Below are 19,949 nucleotides of genomic sequence, written 5' to 3'. Positions count from 1 at the left end.
GGAGGGCGGGAGGGGGTGGGAGAAACCGGGCCGGGAACGGGCGGAAAGGCTCGGGATTAACGCGGGCTTGCAGCTAACAGAGCCCACGACATCCTGCGCTAAAAAATAAAAAGGCTGGAAGAACCCCCACCCACGAAGCACGAGAGCCGCGGCTGCTGGGAGGTCAAAGGGCGGAGGTGAGGAAGGAGCCGCTTCCCGGTGAGGTGAGAGGGGCCTGGGGCGGGCGGGGGCTGCGCGATCGGCCGCGGGAATAACCCCTCACCACCCCTGCCCTGCCTCAGTTTCCCCTGGCGGGGGCTCGGGGCCGCGCTCCTTCCCCCGCACCCCCGGCCTCCCCTCCGGCCCGCATCCCCGCTTTTACCGGGGCACGATCGGTGAGGAGTGCGGGACGGGAGCGCGGAGTGGGGTATTCGGGAAGGGAACGGGGGAACGCGGAGTGTTTTATTCCGGGGTTGGTCGGTGCCGTGAGGATTCTGTGCCGGGGCTCTCGGGGACTGCGCTCGGTGCTGCCCGAGCCTGCCCTGCCCGTCCCGCGGGGCCATCACCGTCACCTGCCCGGGAACCTGGGCAGTAGGCGGGAATGGGCAGAGATGGAGAAGGGTTGGGGCCTCAGAGGTGCAGAGTGAGCAGGGAGAGAGGAGAGAAGGGCTTGATCGCCTCTGCTGCAGGAGCAGGAGAGTGTTCTGGGGGAAGGATTACAGGGATGGAACAGGGAACGGTGGGACAGGCAGTGAAACACTCCATGGGTTGTACAGGTCACTGAGCCCTCCGGGTGTGCTGCCCTGGGTTTTAGGGAAAGGATTACAGGGATGGAACAGGGAACCGTGGGACTTGAGTGAAATACCCCATGGGCTTGTACAGGTCACTGAGCCCTCCGGAACCAGAGGGCTTTGCTGCCCTGGGTTTTAGGGAAAGGATTACAGGGATGGAATATGTAAAGGGAACGGTGGGACTGACAGTGAAATACTCCATGGGTTTGTACAGGTCACCGAGCCCCCTGGAACCAGACCCTCCGGGTGTGCTGCTCTGGGTTTTAGGGAAAGGATTACAGGGATGGAACATGTAAAGGGAGCAGTGGGACTGGAGAGGAACACTCCATGGGTTTGTGCAGGTCACTGAGCCCTCCAGAACCAGAGGGCTTTGCTGCTCTGCATTTTAGGGAAAGGATTACAGAGATGGAACATGTAAAGGGAACATTGGGACTGGTAGTGAAATGCTCCATGGGTTTGTGCAGGTCACTGAGCCCCCCAGAACCAGAGGGCTTTGCTGCTCTGGGTCTCTGGGGACCTGCCTCTGTGCTCACTCAGTTATCTCGCCCCCTGAATCGTGACCTTTGGCGCTTGCCCAAAATTTAGGAGTCTACTTCCTCGTGTGAGTCAGAATGAACATCTCTACATTATCTGTGATCTAACTAGTGAGGGGCTTTTGGAATGCTGAGCAGTTGTGGGGCTGTGCTGGGGAGAATCCCGAGGAAAGGGCTCCGGAACGATTTTGGCCTCAGTGCCAGAATTTCCTGAATGCAGCATCCACGTGTTTTTCCGGGTTGTTGAAAGGCAAACCAAGTTGCTTTTCATTCAAGGGGCAGAGATGAGGGTGAGCTCCCTCTCTGTGAAAGCAGAGCTGTGAGGGCAGGACTCCGGTGGTAAATTTGGGATTACACGAGCTGTTGTGTAATGCAGAAAGCAGATTAGCTGGGATTGGGAAGGGAGGAAAACACCCCGGGATGTCCCCTGAACGTGTGGCACAGCTCCGTGTTTCCAGGTACAACTTGGCATGGTTTATTTTTCCAATCAGGATTCAAATATAGCATCCCAAAAGAGCCCTGAACAATCAGGGTTTGTCTCAGGAGCATTAAAATAGTATTTTAAGTGTCAGAATCCTATGATGAATGAATTAGTCAGGCTCTCCCTGAGTTACTCAACACTGTTTTCAGTCAGGGGGTTGCTGGGCCTGTCTGGCGTCAGAGCTTGGATCATTATGCACCAAAAACTCCATTTTTTTCCCTCTCTGATGAGAATTTAAAAAGTAGAACAGGTACAGCTCGAGGAACAAAAATAGCATTACCTGCCTGCAGTGGAATGTAGTTGGTGAGGAGCAGCAGCTCCTGGGAATCCTTTCCAGGCCAGGCAGCTGCAGGCACCTTCCTCTTCCTCCCCTTCCCCAGGACACTCCAGGGGCTCTGGGGGACAGGGGGCACAGTCCCTGTGCTGGGCAGCACGGAGGGGCTGCTGGCACATGGGACTGGTGGGACTGGAAGGAGGGGTGGAAGCAGCTTTCCTTGGCTCTCATATCTGTGATTATAACTCCTCTGAATCCCCCTCTCCCCCTGGTGCAGAGCATTAAAGGGTGAGAAGGAAAGGCTGAAGGAACTGAGCAGTTCTGTGGTGGTGCAGCTGCTGTTCCTGTGTCTGGGAGTGTCACTGCTCACATCCAAGATACCAGAGCAGGGAACTCAGGGTGGCTGTCTTGGAGGGAACCTTTTAATTCATGTCCTCAGGTGAAAACCCAGCCCCAAAGGCTCAGAACAGCCTTGGCATAACTGGGAAAAAGTAAAGTTCTCCTGCCAGGAAAAGAGTGAATTCAGCTGGAGTGAGAGCGTGGTGGGCAGTGGAGAGGGGAGCAGGATTGCAGTTCTTAAATCTGAATTAATCTTGTGTGGAGCATTGTGGTGAAGGAATAATAGTTGGTTTGTTTACAAAGGACAATGTCCCAGTCAGACTGGGGGACTTGCTGCCTCACAGAGGAGTTTTGGGATCGTTTCTCCATCTGGAAGAAAGAGTGCACTGATTTCCTGGGCCTGGCTTCCTAGCTGGTGGTGACTAGAAAGGAAAATGTTTGGTTGTGTGCGCTGCTGGGGGTGCCCAGCGTCCCTGCTGGGGGCTGGCAGCCCTGGCGCTTGGTGTGCTCAGCCCTGCCCTGCCCTGCCGTGACCCAGAACCTGTGGAAAGCCAATCCCAGGCAGGTGCATCACCTTACAGCTGCTGTGTCCCTCTGGGGGCCCTGTGCAAGCCCCAGGGTCTGGGGGTGCAGACTCCTGAGCCGTGGGAGCTGTCCTGAGCACAGCTTTGGGGGTTGTTTCTGAGGGAGCCATGCAGGGCCATGCATGCTCATGGTTATGTCTTCATTTTTGCTTTTTATTGCATGGATTAATGGTCAGAACTGGGGGGTTTGTCTCCCTCTTGTCATCCTGCACATCCTGCCTGTGAGGGGATCCCTGGTGGTGCCATGCCTGACACCAGAGCTTCCAGAATTCCAGAGGCAGGCTGGAAACAGGGCTGGAGCCCTGGCTGGGTCTGTGTGGAAATGGGAACGTGTTCCCCAGAGAGCCAAGGGCACGCTTCTGCTTCCCTGCCAAATCCAGGGCTTGTGGAAACCCTTCACTGAGCAGGAGCCCAGCTGGTGCTGCACCCAGCCCTCCCTCTGGAACGGGAACACTCCTGGTTCGTGTTTCCACGAGGTGTTTTTGGGAAATGGTGGTGCTGAAGGGATAAACTGTGTGTGACCCAGCTCTAGTTTCAGTCAGGAAACCCCTGGCAGTGCCGGCTGGGCTGGGCTGCAGGGTGGTTAAAGGTGCTCAGCAGGTGTTTCTGAGGGGTTTTGGAGGGGTTTTCTTCCAGGAGAAGGCAAATGGACCCCAACGGGCTTTGGGTTTGGAAAATGCAGAGTTCTGCTCAGAGTTCTGCACGGTGGTTTTACCTGGGAAGGGTTTTGGGGAGCTGCTGTCTGCTCCTGGCACAGCAGGGCTGGGAAAGGAGCTCCAGGTGCTTCCACAGACAGTGTCTGCCCATCCTGGGCACCCCTGCAGGTGTTACAGTCCCCTTGAACTGCCCCTGCCCTGCCAGACTGCGGGCTGAAGCATCTCTGGTGGCACATCCCTTAATAAGAGGTGCAGAGAAGGTGCAGTTCAGGTATTCAGGCATGGATTTGAATTTTGAGTTTGTCTGTTTCAGAAATAAACACCAAAGCTCGCAGACAGAATGTGTTTGCCTGCTTTAAACAGGCTGGTTTGGGTTTGATTTCCTAATATTGATCATTGACCACCGATGCTGATTTCTGTTCTGAAGGAGAGTTTTGAGGCAGGAAATGTCCTGTGCAGGGAGAGGAGCCCCAGCCCTGGAGAGAGGAGCAGGGCAGGAGCTGTGCTCAGCTCAGATCCTGGTTTGCTGAGCTGGAAGATAACTGAGGAAGAGAGAGAATCTCCACTGGGCTCCTTGGGATGGTGAATGGCTCCGGGTGCTTCCCAGGCAAACCTGGAGCTGGGCAGGAATCCTTGCAGTGCTGATTTATCTTCAGCACTCCTGCAGGCAGGGTGATTCAAAGCCAGAGGTGCTGCCATTCCTCTTTGGAACAGCAGCAAGGCCACAAAGGCAGGATTAAGATAAAAATCAAACCTGGCTGTCAGAGGGCATCAGGGACGCACAGTTATTCTGGGAATGGCAAAAGGTGGTAAAGGAAAGAGCAGAGAGGAGAACTTGATGTGTGGCATCCCCAAAACTGGAGTGTTCAGCACCTTTTGACTCTTGGTGAGCAACTGGTGCTGGTGGCAGGCTACAAAAAGGAAGAGCAGCTTTGCAAGCTGTCGTTTTAGGGAGGGATTTCTGTCTGTGTGCTTAAAGCACAAACTAAAAAAAACCTGAAAGCTTCAGGAGGCATCTTTGAGACATGGAAAGTCAGTGATGTTCCTAAAGCCTGGAGGAAAGACAGCAGTGGGTGTGGGTGGGAGTGGGACAAGGAGAATGGGCAGTAATGCTCACCCCAAAATCCTGCAGCAGGTGGGACATGGCTGAAAAGCACCTGGCAAGGAGCAGGAGTGCAGAATGGCTGGTGCTGCTTTGCCACAGGTACTCCTTGGCAAGGTGAGCTTGCTCTTCCCACGATAGGATACCAGGGCTGTTTCTGGCTGCAGGAAAGCAGCTGTGGCCATGAATCCTCTAAGGTTTGATTTTTATCCAAATAAGAGTCTTGAGTAGGTGCAATTGAAATAAACTCCAAACCTAAGAAGGTGCCAGTCTGTGATGGAAAAATGAATGCATTCAGAGCAGCAGTAACAGCTGTGTTAATGGGCCTGGGTGTTCTGAGGGGGGCTCTGGGGCTCTCTCATCCCTGAGGGGGCACTGGGGGGCTCTGGGGGCTCTCTCACCACTGAAGTGCCAGAACAAACTGTGCACATTCAAGTTGTAAATGACATAAAGCAGGGAAGGGCAGCACGTGTGACTCAGGAGTGAGAAATGGGTTTGAGCAATTAAACATGGCCTGAAATTGGGCTGGTGGTGAGGAAGGACACTGGTGAGCTTGGGGTTCAAGCAAAAATAGCCAGCTGCAGGCATGAGGCTAATTGATGAGGTGTAATCCCTAATTAAAGGAACCTGGTGACCTCCTGTGTGTGTGGGAAGGGGCAGGTGAAAGTCTGAGTGTGGCAATTGCTGGTGGTGGCCTTGGCAGCCCTGGGAGCACTTGGACTCCATGGACTCCAAGGGCTTCTCCAGCCTCAGCAATGCCATGGCTCCACATCCCCCTCTGGGGCTGGCTGTGCCCACTGGGAGCAGAAGGGGTTAAATAGCAGGGAGGGGGCCAGGGAAAACCAAACCAAACCCTGTGTGACACCTGTGGGCATTTCTGGGGCTGCTGAAGGGCAAACTGGATAAACGTGTGTTGGGAATAGCTTGAGCAAAGCTCGTTATGCTCCGAGTGAGGGCCCTGTGCAGAGCCCCCAGAGTCACTGCAGCCCTGTGTCCCTGTGACTGTCCCTGTGTCTGTCACTGCTCTGAGTGAGGGCCCTGTGCAGAGCCCCCAGAGTCACTGCAGCCCTGTGTCCCTGTGACTGTCACTGTGACTGTCACTGCTCTGAGTGAGGGCCCTGTGCAGATCCCCCAGAGTCACTGCAGCCCTGTGTCCCTGCTGTCCCTGTGACTGTCACTGCTCTGAGGGCCCTGTGCAGAGCCCCCAGAGTCACTGCTGTCCCTGTGACTGTCCCTGTGACTGTCACTGCTCTGAGTGAGGGCCCTGTGCAGAGCCCCCAGAGTCACTGCAGCCCTGTGTCCCTGTGACTGTCCCTGTGACTGTCACTGCTCTGAGTGAGGGCTGTGTACAGAGCCCCCAGAGTCACTGCTGTCCCTGTGTCCCTGTGACTGTCCCTGTGTCCCTGGGCTGTGCCCTGTGACTGTCCCTGCTCTGGACTGGGTCCCTGTGACTGTCCCTGCTCTGGGCTGTGTCCCTGTGACTGTCCCTGTGTCTGTGTGACTGTCACTGCTCTGGGCTGTGTCCCTGTGACTGTCCCTGTGTCCCTGTGACTGTCCCTGCTCTGGGCTGTGTCCCTGTGACTGTCCCTGTGTCTGTGTGACTGTCACTGCTCTGGGCTGTGTCCCTGTGACTGTCCCTGTGTCCCTGTGACTGTCCCTGCTCTGGGCTGGGTCCCTGGCCGTGCTGGGCAGTGGGACAGGGGCTGTCCCTGCCGGCAGGGTGAGCAGTGCTGTGTCCTTCAGGGCTGCCCTTGGGAGGTGCCCAGGGAGCTCTCAGGGCTGTCCCCAAGGGCTCAGCTGCAGTTTGTGTCCTTCACAGCCTCTGCTGGGGACTGGGGGTGGCCTGGGCTCTTTGGTGCTTGTCCATAACATGAGCAGTGCTGGGAGCCTCAGGATGGCACAGACAGCCCAAGTGACCCTTGCATGAATGACACAGAACCAGAGGATCCTGGGTTGGGTTGGAGAGGGCCTAAAGCCCATCTTGTTCCATTCCCTGCCGTGGCAGGGACAGCTTCCACTATCCCAGCCTCAAGCCCTGTCCAGCCTGGCCTTGGATAATGCAGGGGTTGAGCAGCCACAGCTTCTTCTTCTCTTCCAGGGCCTCCCCACCCTCCCAGGGCATAATTCCCAATTCCCAATATCCCATCCAGCCCTGCCCTCTGGCACTGGGAGCCATTCCCTGTGTCCTGTCCCTCCATGCCTTGTCCCCAGTCCCTCTCCAGCTCTCCTGGAGCCCCTCCAGGCCCTGCCAGGGGCTCTGAGCTCTCCCTGGAGCTTCTCCTCTCCAGGGGAACATTCCCAGCTCCCCCAGGCTGGCTCCAGCCCTGCAGCAGCTCCAGCTCCCTGTGCTGCTGGACCCCAAGACTTTGCCCAAGTCCAGGCCGATGATCCAAAAGCATTTTGCCTGTTTTGTACTCCAGACAAGAGGCTTGGGCTGAGATGTTGACTCTGGTCTGGTGGAGAGGATTAGGAAAGAGCATGAGTAGAATTACTCCCTGTAGTAGAAAGGGAAGAGCGTTGCAGGCCTGTGCTGGAGGAGCTGTTCACACAAGGGGGGAAGGATGGATGGAGTCCCTGGTGTGTGTGCCTGGCCCTGGGCTGGCTGTAGGGCCAGGAGAGGGCAAGGGTGGCACTGCCCAGCTGGGCTTCCTGGGGGTGCCCTCAGCTGTAACTGCACGGGGCTCTTGCATCAGGCTCTGAGGAGAAAGTGATTCCCCAGGCACTTGTGCAGCGGCTGCAGGGATAAACAAAGAGGAGGAGATTGTTCCAAAGGGATCACGTTGGTGCTTTGTGTCAGGGTTTGCCAGGGCCGGCTCCCTGTGGGTCCTGAGCGTGGCCAGGAGAGCACCAAGAGTACCTGGGGACCCTGCAGGTGGCCAGGAGTGTCCCAAGAGCAGCCTGGGGACCCTGCAGCCAGCCTGGGGACACTGCAGCCAGCCTGGGGATGGCCAGGAGAGCATCAGGAGCAGCCTGGGGACCCTGCAGGTGGCCAGGAGAGCATCAGGAGCAGCCTGGGGACCCTGCAGGTGGCCAGGAGAGCACCAAGAGCAGCCTGGGGACCCTGCAGGTGACCAGGAGAGCATCAGGAGCAGCCTGGGGACCCTGCAGCCAGCCTGGGGACCCTGCAGCCAGCCAGGGGCTCGTGTCCCAGGGGCTCCCAGAGCCAAGGGACCCTGCCTTTGCTCAGCAGTGCCTGGTGGCTCTCTGCTGGCTGTGTAACCCCTGAGCCAGGGACAGTGTCCTGAGGACAGGATTTCCCCGGCTTAGCTCAGGTTTATTTTGAGCTGCTGCTCTGGAGTTGGTTCGGTGCACACAGGGAGTTGCACACAGTTATCCCTGGGGTCCCCTCCTGATCAAATTGCTGCAGCTGGAAAAGCCTTCTGAGGCTGCTCTCTATCTGTGGGCATCCTTGAGCTCCCCTGTGTCCCTTGTGGGGTGGGGAGGAGGAGCAGGAGTGCTCAGTGCTGGGTGAGGATGGATTTACACCCTGATTCCATTCCATTCCTAACACACAGTTTCCTGTCTCACACTGCATCCTGTCACACCTTCAGGGAACTGAGGATGGGGAGCCCAGGATGGTGTTTCCCTCTGTGCATCACATCCCGACTGGATGATCCTTCAGGTGCCTTCCTGCCCAAACCATCCTGGGATTCTGTGCCTCTGGATCATTCCCAGCTCTGCAGGGTTGGGCAAGAACTCTGGTGGAGAAGGGCTTGGGAAATGCTTCCTTGTGTTTGGAATCTCTGTTCTTCTCCGCTTCCTTGTGTTTGGAATCTCTGTTCTTCTTTCTTTCCTTGTGTTTGGAATCTCTGTTCTTCTCTGCTTCCTTGTGTTTGGAATATCTGTTCTTCTCTCTTTCCTTGTGTTTGGAATTTTTGTTCTTCTCTGTTTCTTTGTGTTTGGAATATCTGTTCTTCTCCATTTCTTTGTGTTTGGAATTTTTGTTCTTCTCAGTTTCCTTGTGTTTGGAATATCTGTTCTTCTTTCTTTCCTTGTGTTTGGAATCTCTGTTCTTCTCTAGTTCCTTGCGTTTGGAATATCTGTTCTTCTTTCTTTCCTTGTGTTTGGAATCTCTGTTCTTCTCCGGTTGCTTGTGTTTGGAATCTCTGTTCTTCATGTACAAGGGAGCTTCCCTTGGCTGGATGCACCAAGAGGAGTGAACTTTGAAACTGTGTTTTTTCTAAATTTGGATATTTTCTCTTTTTGTCACAAATCCCAAACTTCTGTGCTTCGTGGCTCTGATGTGGAACATCCTATCCTGTCTCATCATCCACAGCAACAAGCTGTTGTCTGGTGCTGCTGGGAGAGTTCTGGGAAGGAAGAAAGGATAGAAACCAGAAAGGACAGAAACCACATTCAGTGAACGACTTCCTAAGCAGGAGTGTAACTGAGTTCTTCTCTTGTGGCAGAAAAGTTCAAAGATGTCCTGAAAACTGTTTTGGAAAGTGATTTTGAATGTCAGCTCCTGTTTTGGGAGCAGATAACTTTATCTGACACGTAGAGATTACTGAAGTGTTCTCTTTAAATCTTCGTTGTTGTTGCTACTCCAGCTTTTCGAGAGATGTTAATAATGAGTGAAATGCCACTTGTAAAATGGGGTCTGTTCCAGACAACCTCTGGATTTGTAGGCTCAAACCATGAATGAATGTTGTGGGGCAAAACTGGCAGAGTCAGGCAGGACAGGTAAAATGAAGTAATTTGCACATTTTGGGGATTGAAATCTGGCTCAAAAACTTGTGTCAGCCTTTCTGCCACATGGCTGGACTCAGCCATGGCATTTTGTGCCTTTGAATATGGAAAGTGCCCCTTGTGTGAAGGGGAATCCATTGAGGACTGGAGCTGTTCCGGAGCCTTGTTCCTGACACTGTGCTGGGATTAACCCCTTACAGCCAGGCCTTGTTCCTGAGGCAGGGCTGGATTAACCCCTTACAGCCAGGCCTTGTTCCTGACACTGTGCTGGGATTAACCCCTTACAGCCAGGCCTTGTTCCTGACACTGTGCTGGGATTAACCCCTTACAGCCTGGCCTTGTTCCTGACACTGTGCTGGGATTAACCCCTTACAGCCTGGCCTTGTTCCTGACACTGTGCTGGGATTAACCCCTTACAGCCTGGCCTTGTTCCTGACACTGTGCTGGGATTAACCCCTTGCAGCCAGGCCTTGTTCCTGAGGCAGGGCTGGATTAACCCCTTACAGCCAGGCCTTGTTCCTACCCAGGGCTGGATTAACCCCTTACAGCCAGGCCTTGTTCCTACCCAGGGCTGGATTAACCCCTTACAGCCAGGCCTTGTTCCTGCACAGGGCTGGATTAACCCCTTACAGCCAGGCCTTGTTCCTGACACTGTGCTGGGATTAACCCCTTGCAGCCAGGCCTTGTTCCTGCCCAGGGCTGGATTAACCCCTTACAGCCAGGCCTTGTTCCTGCCCAGGGCTGGATTAACCCCTTACAGCCAGGCCTTGTTCCTGAGGCAGGGCTGGATTAACCCCTTACAGCCAGGCCTTGTTCCTACCCTGGGCTGGGATTAACCCCTTACAGCCAGGCCTTGTTCCTGACACTGTGCTGGGATTAACCCCTTACAGCCTGGCCTTGTTCCTGCACAGGGCTGGATTAACCCCTTACAGCCTGGCCTTGTTCCTGACACTGTGCTGGGATTAACCCCTTACAGCCAGGCCTTGTTCCTACCCTGGGCTGGGATTAACCCCTTACAGCCAGGCCTTGTTCCTGACACTGTGCTGGGATTAACCCCTTACAGCCAGGCCTTGTTCCTGAGGCAGGGGCTGGATTAACCCCTTGCAGCCAGGCCTTGTTCCTGACACTGTGCTGGGATTAACCCCTTACAGCCAGGCCTTGTTCCTGACACTGGGCTGGGATTAACAACCTTTTTTTTGTGAAAAAAAATACCGCATTACAGCCTGGCCTTGTTCCTGACACTGGGCTGGGATTAACCCCTTACAGCCTGGCCTTGTTCCTGAGGCAGGGCTGGATTAACCCCTTACAGCCTGGCCTTGTTCCTGACACTGGGCTGGGATTAACCCCTTACAGCCAGGCCTTGTTCCTGAGGCAGGGCTGGATTAACGCCTTACAGCCTGGCCTTGTTCCTACCCAGGGCTGGATTAACCCCTTACAGCCAGGCCTTGTTCCTGACACTGTGCTGGGATTAACCCCTTACAGCCTGGCCTTGTTCCTGACACTGTGCTGGGATTAACCCCTTACAGCCAGGCCTTGTTCCTGAGGCAGGGCTGGATTAACCCCTTACAGCCTGGCCTTGTTCCTACCCAGGGCTGGATTAACCCCTTGCAGCCAGGCCTTGTTCCTGCCCAGGGCTGGATTAACCCCTTGCAGCCTGGCCTTGTTCCTGACACTGTGCTGGGATTAACCCCTTACAGCCAGGCCTTGTTCCTGACACTGTGCTGGGATTAACCCCTTACAGCCAGGCCTTGTTCCTGCACAGGGCTGGATTAACCCCTTACAGCCAGGCCTTGTTCCTACCCAGGGCTGGATTAACCCCTTACAGCCAGGCCTTGTTCCTACCCAGGGCTGGATTAACCCCTTACAGCCAGGCCTTGTTCCTGCACAGGGCTGGATTAACCCCTTACAGCCAGGCCTTGTTCCTGACACTGTGCTGGGATTAACCCCTTACAGCCAGGCCTTGTTCCTACCCTGGGCTGGGATTAACCCCTTACAGCCAGGCCTTGTTCCTGCACAGGGCTGGATTAACCCCTTACAGCCTGGCCTTGTTCCTACCCAGGGCTGGATTAACCCCTTACAGCCAGGCCTTGTTCCTGCACAGGGCTGGATTAACCCCTTACAGCCTGGCCTTGTTCCTACCCTGGGCTGGGATTAACCCCTTACAGCCAGGCCTTGTTCCTGACACTGTGCTGGGATTAACCCCTTACAGCCAGGCCTTGTTCCTGAGGCAGGGCTGGATTAACCCCTTGCAGCCAGGCCTTGTTCCTGACACTGTGCTGGGATTAACCCCTTACAGCCAGGCCTTGTTCCTGACACTGGGCTGGGATTAACCCCTTACAGCCTGGCCTTGTTCCTGACACTGGGCTGGGATTAACCCCTTGCAGCCAGGCCTTGTTCCTACCCCGGGCTGGGATTAACCCCTTACAGCCAGGCCTTGTTCCTGCACAGGGCTGGATTAACCCCTTACAGCCAGGCCTTGTTCCTGCACAGGGCTGGATTAACCCCTTACAGCCAGGCCTTGTTCCTGACACTGTGCTGGGATTAACCCCTTACAGCCAGGCCTTGTTCCTGCACAGGGCTGGATTAACCCCTTACAGCCAGGCCTTGTTCCTGACACTGTGCTGGGATTAAACCCTTACAGCCAGGCCTTGTTCCTACCCCGGGCTGGGATTAACCCCTTACAGCCAGGCCTTGTTCCTGAGGCAGGGCTGGATTAACCCCTTACAGCCTGCAGCCTGGCCGGGGTTGGTGCTTGGCTGGGATTTTCCCATAGGAAGTGCTCTGTTCCTCGTGACCTCCGTGTCCTCTGGCAGCACAAAGCCCCTCATTCTTCCCATGGGAATGCCAGGGGAGAGCAGGCCCTTGGTGTTAGAGCCCATTGTGCAGTTTTCTCTGAAGGAGCTTGTCTGGAGGCAGGCTCTTGTTTTCCCACCTCTGAAGTCCCGAGGAATGTTCCCTGGCCCCTGCTGAGGAGAGGAGAGCTGGGTTCTGAGCTCTGTGCCTCTCCCCCTCCCCTCCCTCTGTGGACAGCGGGGTTTGGGAGCTCCCATGGCAGTGAGAGCAGTGGGTGATCACTCACAGCATCCCTCCGGGGCCCAACAGAGGGCAGGGAGATCCAGCTGCTTTTCTGGGGTGTGAGCAATCCATCATCCATTTTCTGCATCTGCGGGGAGCTGGGATTTCCCTTGTTCTGGGGTGCCTGTGCTGCTGGGTTTGGGCACTGCTGGGGAGGGCTGGCAGCTGTTTGCAGCCCATGGATCAGCAGGGCTTGTGATGGCTCCTTGTTGGGGAAGATGAAACAGGAAAGCCTTATAAATATGATTGCCTGGGAAAAGATTTTGAGAATATAGAAACTATAAGTGAGATTGAAATGAAAGCAAGCTTTGAGACCCCTCAGTTACTGAACAACGGGAAAACAATGGTGTGGCTGGACTGAAGGCAATCCCCTTTTGATAAAACAACACCCTCTGCTTGCAGGCAGCTCCAAGGGGCAGAGCAGACCCTACAGCTTGGCAGAAGGGGTCCAAAGAGGAGATTTTAGGGTTTAAAATGTAACACAGGATGGTAATGTAATGATTCTTATAGGCTGTATGTAAATGCTGTAGGATTTGTATCTTGTACTAGATTGGTTAGTGAGAATTAGAATATTCAGCACAGAAGATTTATTGTATTGTTATGGGAACTTCATTGTCTTACCCTCTTACGCTCTTACCCTTTTACTCCCTTACTCCCTTACACTCTTACCCTCTTACTCTCTTATCCTCTCATCCTTTCTCTCTCTATCATCCTCTCTCCCCCTCTCTTCTCTCATCCCTGCTCCGAGCTGTGCCTGGCAGCTCCCAGCAGGGCCCTGCACCCAGGCCCTTTGCAATAAACCCCAAATTCCAAAGTGCCCCTGCACCCAGGCCCTTTGCAATAAACCCCAAATCCCAGCAGGGCCCTGCACCCAGGCCCTTTGCAATAAACCCCAAATCCCAGCAGGGCCCTGCACCCAGGCCCTTTGCAATAAACCCCAAATTCCAAAGTGCCCCTGCACCCAGGCCCTTTGCAATAAACCCCAAATCCCAGCAGGGCCCTGCACCCAGGCCCTTTGCAATAAACCCCAAGTTCCTGACCTGGCTCCAGAGATCTCTTGTCTCTGTCCATCCCCACTGTCCTACCCCCTCTCTCCTACAGCTCCTGTGCTCTGTGTGAGCTGGGAGGAGCCCAGGGCTGGGGGAAACGCCTGTAACCCCTCCCTGTGTCACTGCCCTGCCTGCAGCCTCCTTCCTGCCTCACTGGGGTATTTTCTGAGACCCTGTCGGAGGGAGGAATGGTGAATCTGACTCCATGTTCTCAGAAGGCTAATTTATTATTTTATATTATATTGTATTAAAAACCCACTATACTAAAGAATACAGAAAGGATACAGGCAGAAGGCTAAGAAGATACTAATGAAAACTCGTGATTCCTTCCAGAGTCCTGACACAGCCTGACCATGATCGGTCATTAAGTAAAAACAATTCACATGAAAGCAATCAAACATGCACCTGTTGGTAAATAATGTCCAAACCACCTTCCAAAGCAGCAAAACACAGGAGAAGTAAATGAGATAATATTGTTTTCCTTTTTCTCTGAGGCTTCTCAGCTTCCCAGGAGAGGAATCCTGGGCAAGGGGATTTTTCCAGAAAATGTGACAGTGACAGGTCTGTCAGTGTCACAATGTGAGCTGGAGCCCAGGGGAAATGTGTCAGTCACAGCAGGAATCTGAGGTGCTCTGCCTGCTCTGGTGTCAGTCCTGCAGCTGCCACGTGTTCTGGGGCAGCTCTGAAGGCAGGAGATGCTCTGATCCCCCAGGAGCCTGGGTGGGATTGGTGGGTTTATGGGTACAGGGCAGTGCCTGCAGCACCAGGAGAGGGAATTACTGCTGGGATCCCTTCCTTACTGCTGCTGGGCCCACCTGGCCCTCAGGGGTGTGAGCATCACATTGAGCTGTTCCAGCAGCACAGACCAACCCAGTGACCTTTATAAATTTCCTTCCTTCCTTCCTTCCTTCCTTCCTTCCTTCCTTCCTTCCTTCCTTCCTTCCTTCCTTCCTTCCTTCCTTCCTTCCTTCCTTCCTTCCTTCCTTCCTTCCTTCCTTCCTTCCTTCCTTCCTTCCTTCCTTCCTTCCTTCCTTCCTTCCTTCCTTCCTTCCTTCCTTCCTTCCTTCCTTCCTTCCTTCCTTCCTTCCTTCCTTCCTTCCTTCCTTCCTTCCTTCCCCTTCCTCCTCTCCTTCCCTTCCTTCCTTCCCCTCCCTCCCCTCCCTCCCCTCCCTCCCTCCTCCCTTCCCTCCCTCCCCTCCCTCCCCCTCCCTCCCCCCCTCCCTCCCCTCCCCTCCCTCCCTCCCCATTCCTTCCCCAAACCCAGCCTTGGCAGGAGAGCTCCTCAGATCCCCCACCTGCCCCAGGGCTGGGCTGTTCCATCTGCAGAGCAGGTCAGCCCCTGGATGTGTGGATCCTGGTGGGATGCTGCAAAAGGGGCAGAAGGACCACGTTCAGTCTGTTCCTGCTTTGCCAAGCTTGGGGCTGTAAATGGAAAATGCTGGGTTAAAATCCCCATTGGAGGTTTAGGTATAGGGAACATGATGGAGCAAATTCCTGAATGTATTGAAGTGCAGGCAAAGTACTGTGGAGCAGGGATTTATTTGGGATTTTTCCTTCTATTTCCCCCCTCCGGGCTTCACTGGCTCAGCTGTGTGTTTTTGTTACACTGATGCTGAGGCCTGCTTCCAGAACATTTTGTGGGAAACTGAGGAGTTGAGTGTGCCTAAACCCCCAGGTGACTGTGGGTTAGAAAAGGGAAAGTTTCCTACCTTTGTTAGCTTATCCTGAGCTCACAGTGGGCTCTGCTGTGTTTCCCTGCCCTTGGTGTCAGGGAGGCTCCTGGGAAGGCTGTAAAGCCTTTCAGGCAGAAACGTAAAGAATTTGGAACATGTAACTATTGTTGAGTGAGATAAAAGCTTTTGTCTGTGGAAAAGTAGCGAGTTTGAGTTGATTTTTCCTGCAAAGGGAAGTTCTGCATTTATTCCTTCTGCTGCTCAGCCTCGTTTTTGTGAGAGTGCAGGACACAGGAGCCAGGGGGAGATGGGCTCTGCTCCAGGGAACAGGGACAGGAGGAGGGGGAACGGCCTCAGGCTGGGCTGGGGAGGCTCAGGGTGGAAATTGGGGAAATTCCTTCACTCAAGAGAGGTTCAGTGTTGGCAGAGGCTGCCCAGGGCAGTGCTGAGTCCCCATCCCTGGGGGTGTCACCTGGAGGTGGCACTCGGTGCTCTGGGCTGGGGACAAGGTGGCCATGGGGCACAGGGTGGACTCAGGGACCTTGGGGGGGCTTTTCCAAGCTCACTGATCCTGGGATCCGTGCTGTGTGTCCATCTCGTGTACCTGAAACAAACCAGACACGGCACCTGTGGGGCTGCCAGGTGGGCACATCCCGCTGCCCTCGTGTTTCCAGGCAAACTTTGTCTTGGGTTTGCAGTCATGCAAGAGGCAAGAAATTCTCCTTTAACATTTGTCCTGCAATCCACAGGTTTATTTTGGTTTAGACAATCTCTGTTTGCAGAAATGACTTGGAGCAGGAACTATTCCTGCTGTTCACTCTTAGGAGCTCTGTCGCAGCAGAAAGCAAATAAAGATGGCAGATTTTAGTATGCAACCCCCCCAGGTGATAAAGAAATACTGGCTTTGGAATGTTCAGTGTTTTCTTACAGAGTGCTGCTGTTGGACAGCAGGTGAGGAGAGTAAATAGAAAGTTTTCCTCCTTGAAGGTACCAGGAATTGTTGCCAGTGCTGTGCTGCTCTCCAGAGCACCTTTTGGCAGCTCAGAGTGGTCAGAGAGCCACTTGTGATGTATTTTTTGCCACAGGAGCAGCATATCCATGTTGTTCTTGAGTTCCTCCTGGAACAGGGGTGGTCCAGTCCTGACAGTGAGGTTGAGATCTGCTCAGTCATTTCATAGCATCAAGAAATGAATCCCAGGATGGTTTGTGCTGCAAAGGACCTCAGAGCCCATCCATTCCACAGCTGCCATGGCAGGGACACCTTCCATGGTCCCAGGTGCTCCAAACCCTGTCCAGCCTGGCCTGGGACACTGGCGGGGATCCAGGGGCAGCCGCAGCAAATCTGGGAATTCCATCGCAGCCCCTCCCCACCCTCCCAGGGAAGGATTCCTTCCTGAACGCTGTGATCATTCTAAAAGGAGCTGATAACGTTGATTTCCCTTGTGTTCCTGTGTTTCTCCCCTGTGCCCTCCCAGGTGGAGGCAGTGCCTCCGTGCAGGGCTGCCCACGCTGCTGTGCCCGGGATGGCCTGGAGGTGAGGATGACCCTGACTGAGAGGCTGCGCGAGAGGATTTCGCGGGCGTTCTACAGCCACGGGCTGCTCTGTGCCTCCTACCCCATCCCCATCATCCTCTTCACTGCCCTCTGCATCCTGGCCTGCTGGTGAGTCCTGCCCGCCTCGGGCACACGGGCATGCGGGGTTGTCCTGTCCCCCGTGGCAGGAGGGAAAGGATGAATCTGACTCCATGTTCTTAGAAGGCTAATTTATTATTTTATTATAAATTACATTATATCATATTACAACATATTATATTATATTATATTATATTATATTATATTATATTATATTATATTATATTATATTATACTAATTACATTATATTATGGTATAATATGTTATGAGATATGTTATGAGATATTATGTTATAATATGAGATATAATATTATATATTTTGTTATATTAGGATATATTACATATTATATTGTATTAGGATATATAAGGATATATCATATCCTATCATATCATACCATACTATATCATACCATATTGTACTGTACTACATTATACTACATTAGTATACTATATTATTATACTATTATTATTATACTATATTATGCTATACTAAAACTATTATAGTATATAATATATATTATATTATATTATATCAATATATTATATTAATATATTATATTATGTTATATATTATGAGATATTATGTTGTAATATATATTGGTATATTATGATATATTATAGTAGGATATATAAGGATATATCATATCCTATCATATCATACCATACTATATCATACTATATTGTACTGTACTACATTATACTACATTAGTATACTATATTATTATACTATATTATTATACTATACTATATTATTATAGTACATTATACTATACTAAAACTATTATAGTATATAATATATTATATCAGTATATTATATCAATATATTATATTATATTAATATGTTATGTTAATATATTATGCTATGTTATGATATATGTTATAATATATATTATGTTATATTAGGATATGTTATATTATTATTTATATTATATTAATTATATTAGTATATATAAGGATATATAATATTCTATCATATCATACCGTACTATATCATACTATATTGTCCTATATTACATTATACTACATTAGTATACTATATTATTATACTATACTATAATATTATGCTATATTATACTATACTAAAACTCTTATAGTATATAATATATACTACATTATAGTATATAATACTATACTATCTAAAGAATAGATGAAGGATACTTACAGAAGGCTTAACAAGATACTAATGAAAAACTTGTGACTCTCTCCAGAGCCCTGGCACAGCTGGCTGTGATTGGTCATTAAGTTAAAATAATTCACATGAAACCAATCAAACAACCATCTGTTGGATAAACAATTTCCAAACCACATTCCAAAGCAGCAAAACACAGGAGAAGCAAATGAGATAATATTGTTTTCCTTTTTCCCTGAGGCTTCTCAGCTTCCCAGGAGAAGCATCCTGGGCAAGGGAATTTTTCCAGAAAATATGACAGTGACACGGGGCTGGGCACAGGCGTTCTTGGCAGTGTTCTCCCTTCTGGGCTCACACAGAAGCTCTTTTTAAATGTAGACTTTATAGGTTTTGTCATCTCCTTTTGTGGCACAGAGGAAACAATGGGGATGAAGTGTCTGCATCTGGTTTAATAAGTAAGAACTAATTGAATGAGTGAAGTGAAGCAATAAATGAGATGAAGGTAACACTCAAGCACCTGGTAGTGGCCTCCAAAGCCATGAATTAAAAATGGGGAGAAGGAAAGCTGATCTTTCCTTGCACACCTGCCTGTGCTGTTCTCCCTGGAGCCTGCACTCTTCTGTTTCACCCTTGGCATGCCCATGTGGGAGTGGGTTCCCCACTCTCCTTATGGACCCTAATGTGGATCCCTGGTTTGCAGGTGGATATAATTTTACTCCCAGGAATGTCACGCGGGCTCAGAATCATCTCCAGCAGGGCACTGTGGGGCTGAGCAAACCTTTGTCCCCAGACCATGCACACATGTGCATGTACAGATCATTGTGTCCTGCGGGGTTTAATTCTCTTGTCTGTTTTGTATGACTTGCTCCCCTGTTTGTAGGAAAGCTCCACGTGTGTTGGCACAGACACAGGTTTTCCTTTGAGCTGTGGTGGTGGCAGGGGCTGCTTGCACATTTCAGTTGTCAAAGGGAGGATTTTCACACATGGAAAAGCTCTGGGGTGGCTTCTCCTGGCTGGACCCCTTTGTGGTTGTGAGCAGCAGTGGGGGCATTGCTTCCTGGTTTTTCACTGCTCCACAGGACTCCTTGTACCTTTCAGGGACACTTTTATTCTCAGGTCTCTTGTCCTTAGAATGTGAAGCTCCGACAAGGCCCACCCAAGTGGTTCCTACGTTTCTCTGTCTTTGATATGAAAGATATCAAAGACAGAGATATCTTGATATATCTTGCTACTTGCAAGATAGCAAGCTGTGTGTTTTGGCTCCAGCTTTGCCAGGAGCAGCTTTCCAGTGGCATTTCTTCTGCTGGAAGCTGCACCCAGCAAAGCCAAGCCAGAGTCCCAGTGTGTCACTGTGTCACCTCGGGAATGGCTTCCAGGATGGCTCAGGCTCCTCATTCAGCTCTCCCAGGCAGCAAATGCAGGAAACTGCTGCAGTGTCAATGTTCACCCACAGAGTTGTGTTTTGGAGGGATCAAAACATGCTTATTCCCTTCTGAAATTCAGGATTTCCTGGAGAGGAGAAAATCTCATCGGGGTCACCAGCTCAGCCCCCTGGGTCAGGGCGTGGAGCTGCCCTGTCAGTGCTCAGAGCAGCTGAGGCTGCAGAGCAGGAGGCTTTTGGTAACTGTGGATTTGTGGGAGTGTCTGCACTCCTGAGTGCCAGCCTCTGAGGGTTCTGCAGCGACTGTTCCCTCCAGGCTGCAGAAATCCATCCAGGACACCATCAGGTGTGAGGAGTCCGGTTTTTTAATGAGTTCCAGGAGCTCCTGAGCGAAGCAGGTCCTGGCCCTGGCAGAGACAGGTGGCAAAGGCCTGGTGACAGCCCTGGAGAGCAGGAGAACCCCGGCCTGGCTGAGGCTGGAGGGCTCAGGCCCTGTGCGGAGCCTTTCTGGGCTGCTCCAGCTCCTGCTCTGAGCTCCTGTGCATTACCCGCTGAGAACGAGGGGTTAATTGTGAGGCGTG

General features: G+C 52.2%; 1 protein-coding gene across 1 annotated transcript in view; it reads left to right on the top strand.

Annotated features, from left to right (window-relative positions):
- SCAP (SREBF chaperone) overlaps positions 1–19,949 on the top strand; it is a 61,085-nt gene continuing 41,136 nt past the window's right edge. Inside the window, 2 exon segments of the mRNA XM_030971501.1 lie at positions 1–203; positions 16,701–16,887. Of these exon segments, the coding sequence (XP_030827361.1) occupies positions 16,766–16,887 (122 nt within the window). The 5' untranslated portion in view covers positions 1–203; positions 16,701–16,765.

Source organism: Camarhynchus parvulus, chromosome 2 (assembly GCF_901933205.1).
Source record: "Camarhynchus parvulus chromosome 2, STF_HiC, whole genome shotgun sequence".
Classification (NCBI taxonomy): Eukaryota; Metazoa; Chordata; class Aves; order Passeriformes; family Thraupidae; genus Camarhynchus; species Camarhynchus parvulus.
The sequence above is the reverse complement of the archived record's forward strand: the minus strand, read 5'-3'. Positions and strand labels throughout refer to the sequence as shown.